The 26198-nt window shown below is 35.9% G+C and overlaps 4 protein-coding genes and 1 long non-coding RNA gene across 5 annotated transcripts; 1 reads left to right on the forward strand and 4 right to left on the reverse strand.

Annotated features, from left to right (window-relative positions):
- Positions 1 to 1319: 1319 nt before the first annotated feature.
- Positions 1320 to 2454, reverse strand: LOC112175847. Its single transcript, XR_002926674.2, has 3 exons — positions 2297 to 2454; positions 2138 to 2218; positions 1320 to 1371 (listed from the first exon to the last, which is right to left on the reverse strand). It is a non-coding gene; the product is annotated as an uncharacterized LOC112175847 (long non-coding RNA).
- A 4974-nt stretch (positions 2455 to 7428) lies between these two features.
- LOC112175082 (protein ECERIFERUM 2) lies at positions 7429 to 10966 on the reverse strand. The gene is made up of 2 exons (XM_024312746.2): positions 10459 to 10966; positions 7429 to 8587 (listed from the first exon to the last, which is right to left on the reverse strand). The coding sequence occupies exons 1-2, from the start codon at positions 10903 to 10905 to the stop codon at positions 7706 to 7708; spliced, it is 1329 nt and encodes a 442-aa protein (XP_024168514.1). The 5' UTR covers positions 10906 to 10966; the 3' UTR covers positions 7429 to 7705.
- A 6099-nt stretch (positions 10967 to 17065) lies between these two features.
- On the forward strand, positions 17066 to 19219 carry LOC112178305 (probable glycosyltransferase At5g03795). The gene is made up of 5 exons (XM_040511544.1): positions 17066 to 17110; positions 17204 to 17253; positions 17365 to 17553; positions 18318 to 18666; positions 19018 to 19219. Exons 1-5 carry the CDS (start codon positions 17066 to 17068, stop codon positions 19081 to 19083), a joined length of 699 nt encoding a protein of 232 aa, XP_040367478.1. The 3' UTR covers positions 19084 to 19219.
- LOC112175083 lies at positions 19092 to 19654 on the reverse strand. Its single transcript, XM_024312747.2, is given in 3 exon segments — positions 19092 to 19225; positions 19380 to 19533; positions 19535 to 19654. Coding segments are annotated over 2 exon segments (240 nt in total). The 3' UTR covers positions 19092 to 19225; positions 19380 to 19413.
- A 3584-nt stretch (positions 19655 to 23238) lies between these two features.
- LOC112178306 lies at positions 23239 to 23784 on the reverse strand. The gene has a single exon (XM_024316466.1). It carries the CDS (start codon positions 23782 to 23784, stop codon positions 23239 to 23241), a length of 546 nt encoding a protein of 181 aa, XP_024172234.1.
- Positions 23785 to 26198: the final 2414 nt, after the last annotated feature.

The following is a 26198-nucleotide window of genomic DNA, read 5'->3' on the forward strand; positions in this document are numbered from 1 at the left end:
ATTGCAACAACACCAAACCCGGTAAGCTTTTTGCAAAGCTCGTGAGTAAACAAGAAAGAACTGTTGATTTATTTAATTACAATTATTATAACTCAAGTAAACAATCAACACACTCACAAGATAACTCCAAAAATCATATAAACATAAAAGTAGGTATTTTTCGATACTCTCTTTTAAAACTCAATCAACAAATATTGCATCATTAATATGTGAAATAACATTAAAGCAATGCATGCTTGATTTTCTTTTTACCAACACCCTCACATATTCAAAATATATCATGGATAGATATTTGATCAATTTCACATATTTCAAATATATCATGGATAGATATTTGATCAATTTTACATAACACCTTCACATATTTCAAATATATCATGGATAGATATTTGATCAACATAACATAAGTCTTTTTAGTGAATTTTCAGATTAACTGGTATCAGATCATAAATCCACGTGTTAGGGTCCATAATACCAAAACACGGGAAAACCAGGTTGACTGGTATCAAATCATAAATCCACGTGCTAGGGCCATAATCCCAAAGCACGGGTAAGCCGCAGCATACCAAGGCCACCACCAAGGCATGTATACTCAAAGTAAGCACCCTTCCTAAGAGTATAATAGTGCACTATCTGAAGGGACTAGAGCCCACAGCTTAACGTCATCATAACACCCAAAACAGTTTTACCAGTAATTCACTTAAGCACGGGGTTGTTGTAATCACCCGGCTTCACAATTGTACTTTTCAGACATAATCAATTTCACAACATACAATCTTTATAAATTTTAGATTGTAAATATGCATATGTACACCCACATAAGAGACATATTATTTCAAGACAAATCTTTACTTCTTAAAATAATTTCCACATATTCACAATTGGCCATATAAAATAGCTTTCACATCACACGATCAACATTTCATTATTCAACAATTAAATGGGAGATTAATAGCTTGAATAATATCCAAATCAATTCTCAATCATTTCATCATGCCAATCACACATCAACCAAAATATATATTCCACGTAAATATATATATACGTAATCATCCGCTCAGGAATGACCACTAATACCAACTATAGTTCAAGTATAAAAACCGTGAAATTCATTTGTATAATAAAATCATTTTACTTACCTATGGACCGTAGTTGATCAAGTCCATATGATTTAAAACAAATATTTATTCCATAAATATTTTCACATAATTGAGATATTTTCACACAATTACGACAAAAATAAAGTAATTAAATTTATTGGGTTCGTAATATGAACCACGTGAGGTTTACTCACCTCTAATCCAGCTGCGTCTTCTAAAAAGTCGAATATATCAATATTCCGAACGCTCGTCAACTCAAACCGTCAAGTACCTAATCAAGTATGGTCTTTGCTTAGTAAACGAAACACGAAATAACCTTAAACGACGATCCAACGGTCGGATTCTAAAATAAAGACTATCCAACGGTCGGATTCTAAAATAAAGACGATCCAACGGTCAGATTCTAAAATAAAGGTGATCCAACGGTCGGATTAGAAAATAAAGACGATCCAACGGTCGGATCGAAATTATATGATGATCCAACGGTCGGATCCTCACGGATCTCCCTTAGGATCATCCTCCAAAATTATCACAAAGATCCAACGGTCGGATCTTCCTGAATCGTCCTTATAAACATCTCCACAAAATTTCATGAAAATCCGACGGTCGGATTCTCACGAATCGCCTTCCGAATCACTATTTCACAATTATACGAAGATCCAACGGTCGGATCTTCGCCCGTGACCTCACAAAGTCATCGGGACAGTCATACGATCAACATATTAAAATTTGAAGTAAAACCGATGGTCTGATCTTCACAGATCGTAAACCGAAGATAAAACGTAAAAACGTTAAATAGTAACGTCAAAACATAAATCCACTATTTATCAACTTTTTCAAAAATAACCTTGTATTATATCAAAACGCTCGTATGGATGTGTAGATCATCGCCTAGATAATGAAAACTCAAAAAAAAGGTCCGACGCGCCGCCACAAGCGGTGGTCAGACGGCGGTCAACACGGCGGTCAACCACATCCGATGCAAAAGTTGTCAACTACAAACTTCTTCAAAATGAAGGGCTGATGAACTTTCATACCTGGAGCTAAGTCTGGTTCGGCCTAGATCGTCCTAGATCAAGCTTTGAAGTTTGGATTAATCTGGTGCGTCTGATCAGATCCTGGATTGAATCAGGGACGTCGAAAAAGTCAAACCTTGATCTAGCGTTCTACACACAAAATCGTGATGAAAGACTTACATGGGGATGATCAGGGGGAGGAGGAGATCACGAAAATGGGAAGGATCGGCCGAGGGGATGCCGGAAAGTGGGTTTTCCGGTCGGGTCACCGATCGGAGGCTGGGTGGCTTCGATCCGGGGATAGGGACAGCGGCGAGGCAAGGAGACACCAGAGGGAGGCTATGCGTGCGACGGCGAGTCCAGTGAGGTCCGGGTCCGGGGCCGGAGGAGGCCGGAGGGGGGAGAAATCTCCGGGTCGGGTCGGCGGGTCTGCCGGCCTTGGATGGGTCTCGAGCGAGAAAGAGAGAGAACGGGGGTGGGACTGAAGAGCAAAATTTGGAATTTTTCGTCCTCAATGAAAAATTCCGGATTTTCCTCTATTTATAGAAAATTCCCAAATTTCAAATATTCATAACTTATTCATACGAACTCCGAATATTGCGTTCCACATATGCACGCGATCGTATCGACGAGCTCTACAACTTTGATGAAGGAAATTTTCTCAAATTCGGTACGCATAAAAAGTCACTTTTTGAGACCCCCCCTAAATAACGTTCGATTTCGAAATAAAACCGTTCGAACTACTTCCACAACTTCTCCAAGCTTCGTACTCGCTCCTAATACCGCGAAATCAAATATACAAATCCACGGAATTTAATTTGGATTTTTCGGGGTATTACACTTTGTGTAATTGAACCAAATCTACAATATCCGATGGTAAATGATCTCCTCTCGATTGTTAGTGCAAAGTTTATTTTGATTGGCATTTCCTAAGCGCAACAACCAAGAGTCATGTTTCTTGTAATAGCTTTCTACTCTTGGATCCTTGAAAGAATAGAATGCTTCAAGCTTCATGTACCACTCTCATCAATCAGGTATGTCTTGCATACATGTGCATGCTTGTCAAGAGGTTAGGACTGAACTTGTCTTTAAATCCTATTGTAGGGTGCGAAAATCTTTTCAATCCTAATGTACTGATATGCGAATTTTTGGAAGGTTTTATCCAAAGCATTCAAACTTTCTTCAATTGGTTTATGGGCTTTTCCTTTCAAATGTTTGATTTTAATCCATGGATAAAAACCTCTTTTGAAAAGCTTTTCCGTAGTAGAAACCCTAAGTGACTCTAGTTCATTCATATCTTATATATATATATATGTGTGTGTGTGTGTGTGTGTGTGTTTCACCTTGTTAGGGTTGGCGCACCAGAATAGAAAACATATTACTGCTACGTTTATAAAGAGTTTTCTGCCTTTATCTTCAGAAAGCATTGAGCTAAAGTTTCATGTGAGAATCCTTCATAAGCTATTCCTTGTTTAGCTTTTGAAGGATTATCAAATCCCAAGCTTTTTCTGTCAAAAAAGTTTTCTGGTTTTATGCTTCATGTGTGTTGGTAGTTCATGCATGATTTGTGCCTTGAGGTGATTGACAACCGAGGTGAGAGTTGTGCCATCTTAAGATTGACAAAGGAGAACAAGGTAGCTGATTTGGAAGTAGCAAAGACGAGGAGACACCGCTGCCCACTAGATTGGTTCTAGTAGATGAGTTGTGTAAGATCTTTATGTACTTTCATATTCATATAGTGGATTGTTCACCGGCATAGTGCCCGCAGTTGTTTAAATCTTTGGAGGGTTTTACTGCGTCAACAGATCTTGTGTTATGTGTGATGATTTTACTTTGCATGGTTTGGCAAATTGAATAAATCATAACGTCATAAAAGATCTGCAGTTTCAATTAGGATTCAAGTTCTATTGCAATCCTATATTAGGATGCGAAGAGGTCTGCACTCCTAAGACTGATTTCTAAAGTTGTTGACATATTGATCAGTTCCGTTAGTTGAGAATTACATACATCCATTCTGTAATTACAATGAGGATGGCGACCATGGGACTTTACAATGGTTTTGGGTTTTCTTGATTTTTAACCTTTATATAAAGAAAAAAATTAGTAGGGAAAATCCATGTTAGCAATTTCTTTAATGAGTTGGCACCTTCGGTATATGAATTTGGTATAAATATTTGGTGTCTCTAGCATTACTCTTTCAGAAATGTAACAGCTCGAACCAGATAAAAACAAAGAGTGAATTAAAAACAAAATCAATCTAACTCAAATCTTTTAAATTGAATTTGTGCTTACTATTATCTAGATCATCAATGAAAACAAAGCAAAAGCACAAGGTCTACAAGATCGATATTGGGATCGATCATTCAATCTTACCACCATCTTCGATGATCACCATCAGCAGTTACAAGGGCAAGAAGGACCAAAATCACTCATGATCCTAGCTGAAACCGTTGTCAAACCACCAAAAATTATGGTCTAGCAACGTCGAGACTCGAGATGTCGTGTGCCAGCGAAAAGGACTCGGGAAAGATCTAGAGCACTCCTTTTTCTCCCCCTCCTTCTGGTATGTATGAGTATTTATATAACCCTAATGAAGTCAAATGAACGACCCTGATCAGGCGGTGGAAGAATGAACGGCCCTTATTGCAACATCTCATATTGCTTTTGATAAAACATTTTCTTTTTCTTCCAACCCAAAAATCTCATAATATTAATTTGGGCCTAAAAATTTCTACGACTATTCATACAGATTTGTTATATTACCTCTGCTATACACTTGAAACCTTAAATTAGAGGTTTCATTTCAATTACATATTGTTTATTTATTTATTTGTTTTCCTTATACAATTCAAGTATCTAAATAGAAAAAAAAATTCTTCTATTTTAAAATTTAAGGGTATTACAAGAAACCAAAAGAGGAGAGATAATGTGAGAGAGGGTATCTGACCTACAACTCTCCTGCTTTTCTCTATGCAATTTCAAAAGATAATAAACCAAAAACCAAATCCACCTCCACACTGACCTAATAACCCTAAATCGCCTTCCACTTCTGAGATAACAAATACAAATCCAACTGTACCAACAAGAGCAAATGACCACTCAGTAAGTATAATAATACAAACTATTAAGATACCATACACTATTAATTCTTATAATTCACAAATATCACACCTCAGCGGCATGGTTTGTTTACTTGCTAAGCCTTATACATTCATTGTACATTTACACTAACAGGCAGAAAATTTCAATATACACAAACACAGTGAGTTTGTTTTGTTGCTTAGTTTTATACATTTACATTAACATGCAGATAATTTCAATCACAAACCCAAGCCCAAAGCCGTCCTCTGCTTCTTTGCTCAATCACTGGTCTGCTGCAAATTGAAGCACAATCAATTCTCATACTAAAATTCCCATGAGAAAAAAACATACTTAAACACAGAAAATAGCAATTAGCATCACAGACATTCTCACTGACAATAAAAAAAAGGAAAAAAAAATTGAGAATAATAGCTGCTTTAAAGCAAGAAACTGTGCCACAAACCAAAGGCTACAGATGTCCAAATGAAATCTATTGTCCAAAAGTGAAATCCATCACCCAGAACCTATCCCTAGCTCACATGTTCCTTTCTAACCAACTATTAGTCTATGACATAATACATCAGTGTTCCTATCTGTCAACTTCTAATTACAACATATTCTTGTAAGTCTACTTGCCACAAAGCCCAGCACAAACAAAGCTAGGAGAAGAAGAATATATTCACACACACAACCAGAAAACTATATTAGAAGCATATATTCACTCTCTCACTAACCAAATAGAGCTCCATACACAATCAAATTCCTCAAAACAGATTGAAGATAAAGCTGTAGCAAATGAAAACAATCAAAAAAATAAAATCTATTTGAACCCGATAATAATGATAGTGAGAGTGATTTGAATCAAGCAATCAAGAAAACCTGAAAATTCAAGCTTCTGTTCAAGTTCTAGTTTCTAATCACAGCAGAAAGCAAAGCAATTAAAAGACAAACAGAAAACCTAGAGAGATAGAGAAGAGAGAGAAACAGACTGGCGTACCTGTAACTAAGAATGTGCAAGTTTTGTTGCCATTGTTACTAATGGCCTCCTCAAGTTGGAGTTGATATCTATGCTTCTCATTTGCTTCAATTTCCTGTAAAAGATGATGTTGGTAATGAGATCAAAAGCCAACAAATATTGTAATGTTTATGAGTCTGAGTACAAACAGAGATACAACTCAGTGGGGGAATAAGTATAGTACTTACCCCTATCGGAGCACCTTGTTGTGTTTATGTTTACGACATCTTTTACAGGAGATGTTTAATTTCATCATCAAGCACTGACTTGTTCAATTGTTTCTTAAGATTCTCGAAAACATCCTCCATTGCTTATGCCTTGATAACAATAGGGAAGCAAAAATCAAAACTTTAGCATCTTTTTCTTCTCCAACAGATTTCCTATTTTACAACAATATCTAAAATCTCCATATTCTTCCTTAAAATTTTAGACATTGTTGTAAATATAGGGAATTTGGTTTTCCCTTTCCTCACTTTTCCTAAAATAGGGATGGTTACAGGGAATTTGTCGAAGCAAAAAAGGCTCATTTTTCTCTAAAGTTGAGAAAAATCAAAATATGGGGAAGCTGTTGGAGTTGCTCTTAGTATGTAGACATGTAGTAAATATGATTTTGGAGAAAAAATATATACTCAACTTTATGGAGTATATATCTACTGTATTCATCTCCTAGTCAAGGTTCAATTACGCCACTTCAAAAAATTCTGTCAGTTTTTTTCAGTTAACGTTTTTAACCTCTTCTATTCAATAAAGATGCATATGATAATATAAGGAGCCCTTCTAATGAGAACCACTAAAATAAGGATTAGTTGAAGACTTTTATGTTAGACCCACTGCTTGATCACATTTCGGCAAATCAACCGTTAGATGTTTAGATAGTTATGTATAGATCGATCATTTATGTATTTTTTCAACCAAATAGAAAATCGTTAAGATATTCATAATCGTATTTTATCAGTTATAAACATGAACCATTCATGTTTGATAGATTTGGTTCGTCCATTGATCTAATCCAGTTTAGTATACCTTCATGATTAGTAATTTGAAAGAAGATTTTTAAAAGTGATCTACTAGTACATACATAAACATCTAACGGTTGATTTGTCGTAATGTAATCGAAAATCGTTAAATTAGGTTGCATAATTAAAAAAGGTTGTACAAATCCTCAAATTTTGAATTTGAGGATGTCATATCTAATTATACCTGTATATAATATGTATAAAGAAGAATAAATTTCAAATTACTTTTATCATATATTAAAAAAACACACATTATAGCTCTAGACTTTAGAACTGGTATTAGGAATGCCTAACTTGGCTCATTCCCATGTCCATTATTTCTATTAATAGAAGAACTTTGCATCGGGGGGAGGGGGGACATGGGGCCTAGATCTCAAGCCACATGATGTCTCCTCTATTATTTGATTTTTTAGGTCATGCAAATTTCATATCAGCATGTACTTGACGAATCTATGGTATCATATTATTAGATCAATCTCAAGCAATACTCCAATTCTTTTTTAGCTCAACTTTCAGCTGTGCTAGTTGATTTTCAGGCATAACCACAGTCACAAATCGATCACCATTAACACCATCTCCCTCCTTACCACATTTTGGCCCTGGAAGCACCAAGACAACTCCTTCATCACCAACCCCATTAATGGAATAATTTGCATAAACTGGCTTTTGCCCTTTCAATTCAAGCCCATAAATATTTATTTCTTCCAGATTCACAAATGTCAACTTTGCCCCATATGCTATGAAGTCTGAAGATTTTTCCCCAGTCTCATTATTCCCCGTCACCTCTTCAATCATGCCATTCTCATCTTCTCTTTTGTTCAAAATGAGCTCCACCAGTTCTGAAACCTCAGCTTCTGCAACCCAGGAATCTGCTTTAACTATACTCCATACCATCCTATTACTTGGAAACTCAAATTCTCTTTCACGAGATTTGTTTGTACAAAGAGTCACCATCCTTGTCTCTTCTGGGTCTTCCTTGATCTTGGACAAGGCTCTCCATATGATTGCAGAGAGTACTTCAAAAGCTGAGACCTCGGATCTCTGGTTTGAGAGAAAATGGTTAATTTTCTCTGCCTGAACATGAAAAGTATGTGTCTTCATCTTGCAGTTGTTGGGTGTGAGCCATAAATCGCCAACCGAATCAACCCTTTTCACTACATTTGGTATTAGATTGGGAAATACTGAAAGTGGGGGCTCAGATTTTGCAGGTCGGTCTGGTACATGCAGAGACTTGTGTGGCACAAGACCTGCCATGGTCTTTCCCCAATGGTTGATGAAGGTTGAGGCTGAAAATGCATCTCCAAGAACATTTGCCCAGCTAATTCCCACTGACATTCCTCCACATTTGAACCAAGTGAACTGCTTAGAAATACCACATTAAAAAACAACAAAGGCAATTAGGCATGGTAATATGGAGGACTTCCGCTCAATAGGGAAATTTTCTTATATAATCAAGCATCTTCTAACTTGAAAATGTACTAAGAAAACAAATGATTGTCGAAACTCTTCTCAGAGCTTCACTTAATTCAATCCTTATGATCCATCCGCATTGGTCCAAACTCCAAACCCTCTCAAATAATACTAGATGCTTCCATGCACTGTGAAATGTGAAGCATAGAATGGCGTAACTACATGAGCATTAGAAGGGTCAATTGTCGACCCTGCTGACCATCTTGACCAAGTCTACTATGTCTTAGATTTTTATTTTTATATAAAAGAAATATAAGCTATTCGACTCATTTGGCGTTTTCTAATATGATCAAATATGTAGTTGCTTTTAATAAGTTTATGAGATCGAGGCAAAAATATTGCATTTCTTTGTATCTATTTTCTCTCATTTCCTCTCCTTAAGTTAGTTTATCTGATCATTATTTATAGTTTATGAGAAGTTTTAAATACACACCTTTAATTACTTAATACACACTCCTTACTCAATACACCTACCATTTAATTTCTCATTCTAATATTTTACTAAATACACAACCCAAATTACCTAAAATATCCTTAACTTAACAAACCATGAAATTCACTATTATTTAACAACATTAAGGCTACTATTTAATTGGATTAGTATATCTGACCATATTAATTACTAGTCTTAGTTATTGGGGAAATCCATAAAGATTCATTATTGGTCCCTTCAAATAGATGCTTAGAAATTGGTTTTGTATTATTTGAGTTCTCATCCACCAAACACCATATTGATCAAGTATAAAATTTTGAGTCGAACATTCAACCAAAACTGTATCAGTAGTTTTTCCACAATGGCGGAACTACGAAATTGTCATTGGATGGTCAAACAAATTAACAATTACAAAGTTTTATACCTGTGATCTTTTATATTAGATAATAAATTGACCTTTTCAAAAAAAAAAAAAATTTGACTAATCATAACTTTTAGAAAAGAAAGAACTAAAAAAGTGGGAGTAAAGCGAATTGTTTTAAAAACATTTAATGCCATTGATTTTAAAATTCTAAATTATATGGTTTCTCACCTCATTTAATTACAATTTATTTAAGGAAAAATTTAAATTAGATGGTTTCTAACGTTATTCTTGTTTTAAATGAGGATGCATGTATAGAAATTTATTGTGTTTATCATTATAGAATCATATAAGAAAGATATGATTATTATTATTTTTCTTTTAATATATATATATGTCTATTTTGGTCATTTAATCTATCTATAAAATCTGATTTAAAATATAAAATAATAGAGATGTGTATTAAGTAGTTTGGAGTGTGTATTTAAATTTTTTTTTCTCGATTATTTATTATACGAAGAAATTTTAGAAATAAAAAAAATTTTCTTTCTATATAGTTATGTAAATTTGACCCCTATTAACAAAGTTTATGGCTATGCCATTTATTAGTGACATGTGAATATTATTATCAATATTTATCATATTACGTAGCATAATACTTAGGGAAATCATTGTTCAAAAGATCTGCATGCTAATTAATTAAGGGCATTAATTTTGTATTCTTGGAGATCAGGTCTGTAAAAGTATCCTTCTTTAAATCATAATTATACAATAATTATCCTTTGATCCTCTTTTTTTTTTTTTTTTAAATAATAATAATACTTATACAATAAAAGCCTTTTTTTTTTTTTTTTAATAAACAATAAAAGCCCATAGCTAGCTAGAGATTTAATTTGAAACTTGAAAAAGACTAGCTAACGTAGAAGCCATTTCCATAATAGACGAGTAGTGAGCTAGTGATTTAACCTGTATAAAGACCAAAGGAGAGAAATCAAGATCAGTTTCACCAAGTGCTTGATTATAAGCAAGACCATCAAAAGTAGAATCATCCTCCATAGCCATGGCCAACCATTCATCGACCGTTTCGTCACAACGTGCCTCCACAATTCTCACACCGGCATCATTACACGTGATGAAAGGCCGGCCCGTTTCGGATCTTCGGATTCTCCCGGAGGCAACGAAGTAGAGTGGGAGCAAATGGATGACCATGGGCTTCTTCAAGTCAAACACCGTAAGCCCCTCGACTGCATCACTGTTGAAAAAGTAGACTCCTTTGATGTAATGGAGCTTCATAGCCAAGTCCACGTTGGTCAGCTCATGGACCTTCCGACCGGTCACCGTTCCTGGGGCGACGGACGACAGTCTCATGCTGGACTTGAGGCGGTCGATGTTTTTGGTTGTTGCTGCCACCATTTCTACTTTTTCAGAGAAGAAAGTTAAGAAAGGGGAATGTGAAACTACGTCCACGATGGAGATATATATGCAAGGCCACCTTTTTATATCGAGGTCTTCGTTGTGTAGTTGGCAGCTAATTTAATCCTGTACTGATATCATGCATCGATTATATGTTTTTCTTTTTCTTTCTGGCAATGTGTACCATGCACAAATTTTGAACATTTCTCTTTACGAATATAGGTACAATCTTTTAAATATCTAATACCGAAGAATGAATCCATTTGAAAAATGCACTTAAGATGTAACGATTACTATATGATTCTAATAAAAATTAAAAATTAAAGAATTATTTCATTTGAAATTAGTTCAATGTTAATCTCAAAGTTCTACTACGTACATTACACAGATACTTCAATCAGTAGAGCGATTCTCAATCTTCAAAATGGAGCTACCTAGCATTATATCATGGTTCTATATCTACACGATCTCTAATGCATCTGCATGGATCGATCGTCTCATTTTAAAAAGAAGGATATATTTTTTTTGGGAAAATTTTACAAATGGTCACTCAATTATGACTCATTCAGTCATTCGACACTTTGGTCATTGAAGTTTCAAATATATCACTTTGGTCACTCAACTATTATATTGTCAATCACTTAAGTCACTTTGTTAATTTTTTTTCGTTGAAAAAAATTATAAAAAATACTCTTTGGGTGACTTAAGTGATTGACAATGTAATAGCTGAGTGACCAAAGTGATATATTTGAAACTTCAGTGACTAAAGTGTCGAATGAGTCATAGTTGAGTGACAATTTGTAAAATTCTCCTTTTTTTTCCTCTAATTTATAGATCGAGTTTATACGTTGACAATAATTTGAGATTCTAATGATTGAGTTGACGTGGGTGCATGTAATTTTACGAATTAACATGATGCCGACGTTTTCTCTCAAACATATACATATGTACATAATCATATGTAGTTGGTAATCATATGTAGTTGGGAAACTAGTAGTTGTGAGGTTAACTACGTACTATTTGCTTTAATTAATGCAAGTACCTATTTGCAGATTTGAACGGAAACTGTGACGGATGTCTCCTAATCTCCTGCACCAAGACATGACATGACAAGTACCCGTTTCTCGCAATCACGTCTCTCTCATGACAAATACCGGTTACGTACCCACCATTACGCCTCTCTCTCTCTCTCTCCCTCCCTACATTAATTGAAGACGATAAAACGTGTTTCTTACGTTTGGCTACCAGTCGCAATTCAGGTGCGGAGGTGCGTTAGGCCTTGGAATGGCCATGGCACCCCTCAACTATTTTAGTTTACATGATAGGGCAGTCCTTAATTACTTCAATTAATGTAAGACTGTAAGTAGAACAGCATATGGCCCCACTTAGAAATTGTGTGTTATTGCACATCCAACTAATAAAGAGCAATAGAATTTTTCTGAAATTAAATTAATAATAATTAAGTACTCTTTTTGACAAATTAAATACTCTTTTAGAAAGAAGAAAACAATTAACTAAATGTTTCTTTTTTGGGTAATCAAAATTGAATACCACAGTATTTGAAAAGAAAATAAAACACGAAACTATTTATGATTTAAACAAAAATTTCCCTTTGTATTATGAGTTTAGACAAAAAAAAAAAAAATTCTCTTTATTTGTATGTACGTGTACGATTAAGTATGTTGTTTAGAGCAAGTCCATCCGTTGAGCTTGACCAGTCAAGACTATTCACTGCTTTTTTGCCTTGTATTTCCATGATTGAGGACAAAAAAGCAGTGAATATAGTGGAAATACAAGACAAAAAAGCAGTGAATAGTCTTGACCGGTCAAGCTCAACGGGTGGACTTACTCTAAGCAAAAAAACTGAGTATTTGTTGGCCGGTGCCCCCCCCCCCAACCCCCAAACCTATAACTTCTGACTTGACCCCTGAGTCGCATGACAAGACCGGCCTGGTAGTTGAGGAAAATGGTGGTAATTAGCTGCTGCCATCCGTGCCAACATGGTGGATGAGTCCATGGTAGTTGAAATAGGTCTCTTCTCCAAAGATGATGAAATTGAGGTCATGATACAAAACTAGATCTAGAAGGACAGATTGATTTAGATGAAGCTACTGCCATCTTCATCGATCTCGATCTGTTTATATTTTTCAGATGGTTTGTTTTTAACTTTAGTTTTTTTAGCAGTATTTCTGTTCATGCTTTTGATTCCAATTCCAATTCCACTGGAAACCCTTTGGGTCTTGTAACAAAGGCGAGGTATGAAGTCAAGTAATGGTCGATCTGCATGTTGCATGCAGCAACATCAACTCATCAAGTAAATTGGGTGGGGAGGTTCTACGTGACCGCTTAAGCAAACTGAGATAGATTTCCTCATCCCAAAAGCATCAATTTCTTATTGGCTCGTAACCTCCAAATTTATTTAGTTCTCAATTTGAATAATCAATCTCAAAATGTCATTAAACTCCTGAATATTCTGTTCTTAATCAATTCTCATACAGGTCTGTGGGATATAAATGAATCCCGGAGGTTCTACGTGAGACATTTATATACCATTAAAAAAAAGTATTATGGAGTAATTATCCAGTAATAATTTTCAAAATAACATATATACTCGACTCTAGAATCCCGAACATGGTAGACGCTCTAACCAACTATCACTACTAGAAGGCATGAAGCATAACCAATAGATGAACAAGACCAAGAGAAGTCACCGTGCTCGATCTGCAGAGAGTACGTTACTTACCACATGCAATCCCACGATGAAGACAATTAGCAAGTAAGCTGCCACTATCATCTACGCATGCATCTAATGCTAGGAGGAAGACCGGCCACATGCATGCATCTACTGCTAGGAGGACGACCCACAACAGGAACGCCAAGCGAACATCACAAATTTCAAGACCATTCGTGGAGGATAACTACCAAACTATTATGACGCCACCGTAGTCATGACAAAACTCCACCCTCAAAATGTCGACTCCACTACTCCTAGAATCTAAAAGACAATGGAGCCAGAATGATTTCAGTATATTAAATGATCAAGTTACATGACTATATATAGAAGTCTGTACAGCAGAAGATAAACATATACAAGTGCGAAAACTCTAGTCTAACAATCTAGATAATTAATTACAGAGTGAATCTAGATGAACTATCAACATGTAACTAAAAGATAAACTCATATATATCAATAGATATACATTCTATTTAGGAGACTCCAAGATCACGGACAGCAGACTTGGTGGATAGTGTTGCACTATGTTCAGGAGTCTTGGAGAGATTAAGCTTTGCTGTTGGACTATGCTTATCATCCCCCTCAAGCTGAGAGGGCATCTGCGAACTGTCAGCTTGGACGTCAAGGTAGCAAAGCGAGGCATGGGCAGGCCTTTTGTAAAGATATCAGCAAGCTGATCATCTGTGCATACATAACGAATGGCTAATTCATTACGTATCACCTTCTTTCTCACATAATGATAATCAATTTCAACATGTTTCATTCGACCATGAAAGATAGGATTAGATGCAACAACAATAGAGCTGAGGTTATCACACCAAATACGTGGCAGGGTAAGGAAAACTTTAAGATCACGAAACAAAGACTGCAACCATGAGAGTTCAGCAGCTGTATAAGCAAGCTGTCTGTACTCGGCTTAAGTGCTAGAGCGAGAAATAGTCTTTTGCTTCTTCGAACTCTAGGAAATCAAATTGGGACCAAGAAAAATGCCATAACCACCAGTTGAATAACGGTTGTCAGGATCACCAGCATAGTTTGCATGCATCAGAATAAGCCACTAGTTGCAAGGACCCATGGCGATAGACAAGACCATGATCAAAACTATACTTCAAGTAGCGTAAAATCCTCTTAACGGCTACCCAATGGACAGTAGTAGGCCAATGCATGAACTGACACACTTGATTGACAGCAAAGGAAATGTTAGGACGAATGATGGTTAAGTATTGCAAGGCTCCAACCACACTCCTATATGTTGAAGGATTAGATAATGGGACACCATCATGTAGACTTATTCTCTTACCACTTGCCATAGGAGAAGCAACATGCCTAACATTTTCCATTTGCAATTTGGCCAATAGATCAGTGGTGTATTTGGTTTGTGTCAAGTGAAGACCAACGTCACTAGTTGCAGCTTCAATGCCCAAGAAGAAGTTAAGAGAGCTGATCCTTCATGGAGAACAATTGTCCCAATTTCTTAATAAGCTGCATGATGTGAGTAGAGCTATTTCCAGTCACTAGGATATCATCCACATATATTAATAACACCAAAAACACACCATCTCGATCAAGAATAAAGAGAGAATAATCAGCATGCACTACTAGAATAATGCTAATAGACATCATGTCATAGACATCGGTTAGGATTTGAGGTGATGTAAAAAATATTCCTAACATCGGTTCTTAAAAATCCGATTTCTATCTGTACATTAACATCATTTCTAATAGTTAACCGATGTCTACATTTTTTTTTCAAAATTTTGAAAAACGCGGAAAATGTCTAAGTTACAAAATTTTCAACGCGGGGGAACAAAATTTCAATTCCCCAACACTTAGTCGTATTGACTGCCTCGACATTTTTTCATTCTCAAACCCTACCCACCACGACACAGCACCCGACCTCCTCTTCCTCATCCTCCGCCTCCAACCAGGACCCAACTACTCTCCGTCTCCACTCTCCTCCTTCTCTGCCTCCGTCTCCGTTCTCCTCCTTCTCCTCCTCCGACACACCTCTTCTCTCATCTCTCTTCTCAAATCCACCAATGATGCAGTCCATGCCGGAGCTCCGCCTTGTTCCCTCGTCGAGCCCACCATGGAAGATAAGACCTAACATTCCAGACAAGGCTCGCCGTCGATTCAGGTATTGGATTATTGGGTCTCACTCTATTTTGCGTTAAATTGTTTTCAATTGCTTCTGGGTATCTTTTGGTTAATTTCTCGGTTAATTTTTGTCTAATCCTATGTATCAATCTATATCTATGTGTGTACCTATTTTGGGGGTTACTTCAGGTTTGTTGAGTGGATGGATTGTTGCTGTTCCTGGACTGAAATTACTCTCAAGATGTTGGATATGAAGACCATCTTCTTTTTCCTTGTAGGAATACCTTGTTACAGCATCCAAGAACCAGATCTTGTATGTCTTCTTCAGTTCCCCTAGACTCCGGGTATGTTTACTTATTTTTGTTTATCTTTGTTCCCCTTAATCCTAGTCTTTTGAGATAGTGTGGCATGTTATGCTATCAGTGTTGATCTAGACTAATGATGTATACATATGTGAATTGAATTGACAATTTGGCAATATATGTCATGGATCGCTTTCTTTCATAACTTGAATTAGTTAACTAACCATGAGGTCATGATCATAAACATGATTTACGTAGAGAATTTAATGTCAAACCAACCCAATTGGTTAACTTATCTAGCAGTAGCACATATTTGAGTACTAATGTAGAAGTAAGTGCTACTTGGCCCCTACCATAGATTTTGTTTTGACACTTGCAGAAAACTGTTGGGACCAGGGTTTTGATGCCAATACCTGAGGATTTAAGAGAAGGTCAGAAATGGATGATGATATAGTGGATGATATAGTTTGCAAAAAGCTTCATTTTGCTTCAGTTTGCAAAACTTGGGTTTAACTTTTTTCTCTTGAAAACAAATTTAGAAAGAGAGCGATAGTTCTCTTTCTTCTTAATTATTTGTTCCTTCTCTTTCTTCTTAATTAACCACATATATTTGTTCCTGTTGCTTTCTCTCTATTAAGTACCACACTATTTGATTATGAGATCTGAGATCTGAGATCTCTGTTACATATCTCAAATTTCAGATCGTTTCCAAATCTCAAATCACTTATGTGGCTATATCAGTTTCTCTACCCTCGGCTTTGAGTGATGTACTAGTTGCTTATGATCTTGGTGCTGGCTTTTGATGTATTAGTCCTCCTCCTCTAAGGATTTAAGAGGAGGACTAATTGAGCTTCTTGTTGCCAAACAAGTAATGTTTCCAATTTTTGTGACACTTGTATTAGTTTGAGATGATATAGTGGATGATATAGTTTGCAAAAAGCTTCATTTTCAGGATTTGAAACTTTGAACACATTTTATTTGTTAAGAAGTAGATCTTGAGGATTTAAGAGAAGGTCAGAAACGGATGATGGCATTGTTCCTAATTGAATCACTTCTGAATTCATTTTTTTACGTTTTATAGCTGCTTGCTTGTCAGCTATACTTGGCTATCATTTTTTATTTAACAAATGTTATGACTTGTTTCAAACTTTGAGTTTAGATATAGATTTACAGTATTTTGGTCGAATATGGAAGGACCAGTCACATATTCAATTGGTATACAGCTTCCTCCATTTTCTTCTATTATAGCTTCTTCCTTTTTTTTTTTCCCCTGCACATATGCTATATATGTAATGATTGTTAAACTGGTTAATGAACCTGTTGCAGTTATACTTTCGATGAGAATACTCCACTTGTTGATGATCCAGAGTACATCTTTGCATTTGGTGAAACAAAATTCAAGGGACTGCAAAGCGGAGATAAGTATGCGAAGAAAGAGATTGATCATGCCCCTGAAGTTATTGATGATCCTGATCTATATGCCCCTTTATTTCGAAATATGTCTGTTTTCAAAAGGTAATCTCACGGTGCTGTCGCTATTTTTCATTCATCATTCTTGACTTCTAGTCACTAGCTCATACATTATGTCTTGTAAAATTTAAGGTTTGAGATGTATAGTAGTAAGGGTAGTTAGAAATAAGCTGTTCAGAGAATTTATCTACATTGTATGGTACAACAGAGATCAGAAGGACGGTAACATGCATGCATGCCTTTAGGGTAAAATATCCGAGATTTAAATTGATGTCTTCAAACGCAAAATTTCATATTATTTATATCTTCTCTATTAATTAACACTTGATCCCCATCATTTAGTGAATATATAGAAATTAATTTGAAAGTCTTTCTGAGACACTTAAAGATGGCTTTCAGTATTACAGTTTCTGAAAATCTTATAGGTTCTTATGTTTTTCACCCTTCACAGCAATTGAGGTGTGAAATTATCTAGATAAAGACTAGAAAGAAAAAGGGAAATCATAGAATTTCATATGCTTAGTTCCATTTTGAAATGTCATTCATGTTTTCATTAATAATGCCTATGATACTATGAAGCCTTAATCTAGCCTCATTTCACACTGCCATATTGGTTGTCTATCCATATTCAACTTCAATTCCTTTTTCTTTCTTTCCCAAATAATGTCTCTCAATGACTAGGTTCACTTCTATTTTCTAGATATCTAACAATAGTTACCAGAATGTCTCAATTATTGGGTTCACTGGACTTCCTTTTCTTATGAATACTGAAGCATGCTTTGCAGACCATTAATTTTCCTAAATTTCAGGAGCTATGAGTTGATGGAATTGATACTTAAAGTTTACATTTACAGTGATGGGTCAAGGCCCATATTTCATGTACCTCATCTCAACGGAATTTATGCTTCTGAAGGATGGTTCATGAGGTTGATGGAGGGAAACAGGCAATTTGTCACAAGAGACCCAAAAAAGGCTCACTTATTTTATCTTCCTTACAGCATGCGCCAATTGGAGTTGAAGCTTTATGTACCTGGTTCACATCAAATTAAACCACTGGCAATATTCCTCAGAGACTATGTGAACATGATTGCTGGGAAGTATCCTTTCTGGAATTGCACACATGGGACAGATCATTTTCTTGTTGCTTGCCATGACTGGGTTGGTAATCTTTGATCCTTGTTATTTCCTTGTTACTGTCCCACGAAGAGTACCAAATTCCTGATGATCTGTTGCACTGTTTTGTATGTCTTTGAATATTATGTGTGGATTGTAGTAATTGATCTAGAAAGTTGAAATACAAAATTAGCATTTTTTTCCCCATCTTTTATTGCATATGTTCCTTGAAATTCTCACTTTATAGTCTGATTGGAAATGTCTGTTTGTAATTTGAGAATGATTTTAAAATTAAATATCATTCAGCCTATAGCTGTTTCATATGAAGATCAACATATACAAGTTCATGCAGCTGTTATGCTTATCTAAAATATCTCCTGTTCCGACCTTTTGCAGGGGCCTCACGCTTACTCAGCACGAGGAACTGGCCAACAATACAATAAAAGCTCTATGCAACGCTGACACCTCAGAAGGAGTTTTTGTTGCTGGGAAGGATGTTTCACTGCTAGAAACTAATATTAGGAACCCCAGGGTTCCCCTTAGAAATATTGGTGGATTAAGAGTGTCACAGCGCCCACTCCTTGCCTTCTTTGCAGGACGCATGCATGGCAGAGTCAGCCCAATACTTCTCAAGTACTGGCGGGACAAACATGAGGACATGAAAATCTTTGGGCCTCTGCCCTCTAGAATCTCCCGAAAGATGTCATATATCCAGCATATGAAGTCAAGTAAATTTTGTATTTGCCCAATGGGGTATGAAGTGAACAGCCCTAGGATCATTGAAGCCATATATTATGAGTGTGTCCCAGTGATAATTGCAGATAATTTCCCCCCTCCTTTGAGCGATGTGCTAGACTGGAGCAAATTTTCTGTTATTGTGGCTGAGAAGGATATCCCCAAGTTACGAGAGATTTTATTGGCTATTCCTATGAGAAGATACATGGCTATGCAAACAAATGTGAAACTGGTGAAAAGGCATTTTCTTTGGAATCGAAGGCCAATCAGATATGATTTATTCCATATGATTATGCATTCCATCTGGTTAAGCAGATTGAGCCAGATTCAAATCCCAGAATCCTAGTATATGTTTAACAAGTGCTCTAGAGCATGTTAATTTCTCAAAATAGGTTTAGTTCGAATGAGGAGCTGTTTAGAGCAAGACTAGTGACTAAGATGCAAGTCCAAGAAGGGAAGCGACTGCTAATATTATGAAGGACTTCAACCAGCACTGGGTGCCTGCAACAGTTGTTTCATGGTTAGTGTCCCGAGTTCTTTGAACTGAAACATGGATGAATATTTTCTGGGATGACGGGGTTGGATGCCAAACTGAAAATTCTTACTGCAGGTATGCTTTTAATGATAAATTTAAACCCAGTTTGTCTTTCTGCCTAAGTTTATGTAGAGTATGCTTTCCTGTTTCTTTTAAGTTTTGTTTTGGATTCTGATTTTGGGTCTTTTTGATGCAGCAAATCTGATATAAAGAGCATAAAGGTGAGGCTAGGGGCGATTAAGAAGAAGAGGAACGCTGTGCTGAAGTATCTGAAGAATAATGTTGTTGTTCTTCTCAAGATTGGCCTTGATATTAATGTATATGGAGGGTTAAGTTTCATGGCTCATTAGTTTTAATGTATATGATGTGTCAATTTCATCATTGTTTTGCTTGGCCTTAATAGAAATTAATACAATTCCCTAATATTTAAAGTACATTTGAATTTCATGTTATTTGTGGATCATCTTTCTAGTACCAAATACCGCAAGAAAGGGATATGAAAAAAACATCAGTTACTAATGAAGAACTGATGTCAGAAAACACAAATTACATAAGTTTGAAAACAAAAACTGATGTTAGAAAAAAGAAAATACATCAGTTTGGAAACCAAAACCGATGTCAAGAATGAGAAAATACATCAGTTACCAAATAAAAATAGCATTACTATGAACATCGATATATAAGCAAAAATGATGTCTACTATAAATATAGACATCAAGATATAAACAAAAACCGATGTCTAGCATTACTATGGACATCGATATATAAACAAAACCAATGTCTGGTATAACTATGGACATCGATATATAAACAAAAACCGATGTCTGGTATAACTATTGACATCGATATATAAACAAAACCGATGTGTAGAATAAGTATGGACATCGATATATAAAGAAAAACCGATGTCTAGAATAACTATGGACATCGATATATAAACAAAACTGATGTCTAGCATAAATATGGACATCAGTTCAAACTATACTACAGAATGTAGATTGAATGTCTAGTGAAATATTATGTACCAAACACATGAAAAGCTTATGAACCACAAGCAAAAATTTATGAGAACCGATGTGTAAAATATTATCAGACATCGTTTCTAAATCAGAAACGATGTTAAAATGGATAATTGTGTTGTTAGACCTATATTTCATTAAGCATCTAATGCCAAAATATGAAGGTTTGACAATAGCTAAACACACCAAAATGGTGATCACATTAATGTTTTTACATCGGTTCTGGACCTTAAACCGATGTCTCGTTGTAAAATAGACATCAGTTGTGAACCGATGTCTTAGTTTTGGTGATCTTTAACATCACCCACTAAGACATCAGATTTTTTTTTTTAACATCAGTTGTGAACTGATGTCTATGAACTTTATCCTAGTAGTGATGTGACTTAGAAAAACCAAGCACCTCCTCTAAAACCAAAATACAAACAAGCTCACACAATTTCATGTTCAACATCATCCTTGGAGGATCAAAATGTACCATTGATGTCCATAGCTGAAGCCATTGATGCAGCTGCAAGAACAAGGAACAAGTTTGGTGTTGTTCTGCAGGCTGATCTTGAGGTTCTACAGGCTGTGGTTGATCAGGTAAGGGTTCAGGGTTAGCTTGATCATCTGTAAAATGCATTTCTTGATCAACAAGTTGATCTTGTGCATTTTGAGTTTCTGGAACACTACTGGCTGCTTGTGTATCATGAACTATAGGCAATATATTTTCAGAATGCTCATTATCCACAATTTCTTCAAATTATGAAGATAAATCTTCAAAACTTGTATTGTGAATTTTCTCATCCAAGAATTTTACTTGATGTGTTTCAAAAATTCTTGGTGAGTGTTGAGCTGCATAAAGCCTGTAACCCTTAGATTTTTCAGGGTAGCCCATAAAATAGCAGCTTAGTGTTTTAGGATCAAGCTTGTTAATGTTTGGATTGTAAACTCTAGCTTCTGCAGGGCATCCCCATACATGACAATGGTGGAGGCTAGGCTTTCTGCCACACCATAACTTAAAAGTAGTTTTCTCTATAGCTTTGCTAGGTGTTCTATTGCAAACACAGTTGCAGTTCTTAATGCCTCACCCCATAAAAATCTAGGTAAACCTGTTATTATGCACATCATGCTCCTGACCATATTCAAAAGTGTCCTATTCTTTCTCTCAGCCACACCATTCTGCTGAGGATTATATGGTGTGGTATATTGAGCCTTAATGCCTTGTTCTTGTAGAAACAAGTTAAAGGGACCTTTCTGTTATCCACTCTCTGTGTATTTTCCATAAAATTCACCACCTCTATCTGATCTAACAATTTTGATTTTCTTTTCTAATTGTTTTTCTACTTCAGCCTTAAAAATCTGAAAAGCTTTAAGTGCTTGAGACTTTTCAGAAAGTAGATAAACATAACAATATCTAGAAAAGTCATCGATGAAAGTTATAAAATACATATTTCCACAGATTGTTTGTGTTCTAAATGGACCACAAATGTCAGTATGTATGAGCTCTAAAAGTGCTTGGCTTCTGTATGCAGTCTTTTTCCTTAAGTTGGTTATTTTTCTCTTAAAACATTCAACACAGTCTTGTAAATCAGAAATGTCTAGTTCATTCAAGATATTATTTTTCACCAAAATCTTCAGTCTCTCTTTTGATATGTGGCCGAGTCTCCTATGCCATAAATATGTAGACTTGTCATTGCTTTTAGTTCTTTTAACACCAGTTAAAGTGTTACTTGATGTGTTATTGTTTACAACAAGTGAAATTTCTTGTTGACTTTGTGAACAATTTAACTGCAGGTAATCATTCAATATAACACCAGAACCAATTTGAACTGAATCTTTAGAAATAATAATTCCATTATTGTCAATAAGAAGTCTACATCCAGATTTAACCAAAAGAGAAACTGAAACTAAATTTCTTCTCATGGAAGGTACATAAAAAATATTATCCAAAACTAACAACTTTCCTAAACCAAGATCTAATTTTAAGGTTCTAATAGCCTTGACTACCACTCTTATGCCATTGCCTACACACAGGTTCACTTCATTACTTCTTGGGACTCTCTTCCTTATGAATCTCTGCAAGGAATTAGTAATATGTAAGGGACTTCCTGAATCAATCCACCAAGTTTTTGGTTCAACATTAACTAAATTGATTTCTAAAGAAAACAGTGAGTTCGAAAAATTACCCTTTTTGATCAACTAATTCTTAAAACCTGTGCAGTCTTTCTTCATGTGCCCCACTTTCTTACAGAAATAGCACTTAAATTTGAATGGTTTGTTTGCTTTGGCTACTCCTGAGGTAGACTCGTTGGTGATGGTTTTGGTAGGCTTGAGCTTAGACTGGTTCTAGTATTTCTTTTTAGGCTTCTCAACAAGGTTCACTGAGCTTGGCTCTTTCTCCTTCCTAATCCTGTCTTCCTCATCTACACAAATGTTGAGTCTCCATTTTTCCTTTTGAGCATTGTAGCTAGTCCTGAGATGGCTAAAACTATTAGGTAAGGAATGCAGTGTAGCATGCACTACATGATCATCGGTGACCCCCATGTTGAGGTCCCTAAGCTGAGCATTAATCTCAATGAGCTTCATGATATGCTCTCTTACTTTCCCTGTGCCAGTGTACTTAAGCTCGTTGAACTCCTTTGCTAATCTAGCAGCCTCAGCCTTAGCACTTTCCCTATACATATCATGGATGGCATATAGGTAATCCATGGCTAGATCAGGTTCTTCTATGCTACCTCTTACTGTGTCTGACATGGTAGTCCTAATAGCATTCTTTGCCATCTTATTAGCCTTATGCCACTCTTTAAAATAGTTCTTCTCTTCATCTGCGCTTTCACTAGTAAGCAACTCAGGTTCATCCTCGGTTAAGCAAAGATCCATGTTCTGGTTCATGGCCAGTTAAAAGTCCACTTGATTTCTCCACTTCTTGTAGTTATATCTAGTTAAGAGCTGAATGGTGTTCAAGGTTACAGTAGGGATTCCTAAAGAGCAAAACAAAAGAAAGTTTTGTGAGTTTTCAATCTGTAGGGTTCTTAAAATCTTAAGTTTTATGTTTTCTGTAACTTCAAGCAATATCAAAACCAAACAATGTAATTAGAAAACAAAAACAAAAACAAAACACAAGCAATGTCACATATCAACAACCCTTTAACCAAAAATTAATATCATGCAACACTTTTAAGCAGAAGACACAATATTCTGAAGGTTCCAAATCAATATGCCACATTTATTCAAACCAAGTTATCCAAAGAACACAAATCACATCTTTAGACAGAAATTTGAATTCTAAGTATCCATATTTGAAAAGAACATATATGCATATTGCTATCTGCACTCTAAAATCATACTGTACTACTTCTTTGGAAGCAAAATTATATGTATAATTTTAAAACACAAGATACAATTTTCAGGTTTGTTAACTTAAGTTTGTCTGCAAGAATTAATGAAGAAAGCTTTGTGCAATATGTTCATTCAAACCTACATAAAACACAAACCAAATTGAGCTTGAAAACTTGATTTTCTATCCGGATCAGTGATCTTTATAAGAAACTAAGCTCTTTGTACCTGTCAAAATTTTAACAATGCCTAAAATTTTTGGGAGTTTTCTGCATGCATTTTTATATCATGAATCACAGATACAAAACTCAAGAGTATATCTCAAACATGCATACCAAAAACATAAACACAACCAACACAGATATGCAATCACAATTTCAATTCCACAAACACAAAAGCATCCAAGAAATTTAAATTTCCTCTGGTCACCATCTACTCTAGCCTATGCGCACGCCGGGAATGCTACTAAGGTTCTTGTGCTCATCAATTGACAAATAAGAATTGAATCGAAACTGAATTTTTCTGAAAAATCTAACCTTTGCAATTTTCCCAATTTTGCTGCAGAAAACTTTCGCGGAAGCATGAATTCAGAAACAGAAGGCAGCAAAAAGTCCTTATTGGCATCTTAATCAGGCAACACAGGGGTCTTGAATCCCTACAAGATGAATTCATCTTGTGCATCTCCGATTCTGAATACCCAGAACCAATCCCCTCTTCATGTGACCGTTATAATAACGATCACTTTCTTTAGTTTCTGAAGGAGTTTTTGAGGCCGGGTCTGGGCCTCGGATCAGCATACGTTGCTTCTTAGGCCAAAAAGGGTTTTCTGAAGGTGGCCAAAACGTGGGCGTTTTATTGCAAAGCAGAAATTTTTTTTTTTTTTTTTGAAACCTTAAAACGATTTTGTATGAAGATAATTTGAAGAACAATTTGTGAGCCTAAGCTCTGATACCAATTGTAAAACCAAAATACAAACAAGCTCACACAATTTCATGTTCAACATCATCCTTGGAGGATCAAAACGTACCATTGATGTCCATAACTGAAGCCATTGATGCAGCTGCAAGAACAAGGAACAAGTCGAGGCTGAAATCTTCTGCTAGTCACCAACTGAAGCTTCTGAATCAGCAGAACACAATGCTTGTAAAACGGTGGTGATAACAGGGACCCTAGCCTCTTATTTATACAAGTACTGGTCCTAGGAATCCTCCCATAAAGGTTTTCCTTAAGAATCAAGTATTGTATAATTGTAATCCTAATGCATCACAGTTTAGGACTTTCTTGTAGTCCAAATAATGGATTCCTAATCCAATGCGAAATACACTATCACATTAGATATCTAGGTTGATTCTTTTTCAGATCCATGTTGTATTCAACTTGATGCTTTAATGGTTTCCTAGTTACCCTAGGATAACTTGTGATGAGTCCGTTTTAGTCTAACACCTCCAAGTAGTCCGAAAAACGTTTAAACCAAGCACGGGGAGCTTGTTAAAGGCCATACAAAGAACGTTGTGCAAACATGATTAGGAAGTTTAGGATCAGTAAAATTGGCTCCTTCATGTAGACATCCTCAGATAAATAACCATGCAAGAAAGCATTTTGTACATTGAGTTGACAAATCGTCCACTGATGATGGACAGTCAAGGCAAGAACAACTCGAATAGTCGTGTGTTTTATGACGGGACTAAAGGTTTCAGAATAATCGAAACCTTCTTATTGATGGAAGCCATTTGCAACTAGATGATCCTTGAAACGCTCAATAGTACCATCGGCACGATGCTTCACACCAAAAACCCACTTGTTTGGCAATATATTCATTGCTGGAGAAGGAGGAACTAGCATCCATGTTCCAAAAGAAATCAAGGCATGAAACTCAGATGCCATTGTTGCTTGCCACTCTGGATGTTGTGCAGCCTATTTATAGGAACTAGGTTCAAGAGTGTGAGTCTGTAAAGTAATATGCATAACAT

This window comes from Rosa chinensis, chromosome 7, assembly GCF_002994745.2.
Source record: "Rosa chinensis cultivar Old Blush chromosome 7, RchiOBHm-V2, whole genome shotgun sequence".
Lineage (NCBI taxonomy): Eukaryota > Viridiplantae > Streptophyta > Magnoliopsida > Rosales > Rosaceae > Rosa > Rosa chinensis.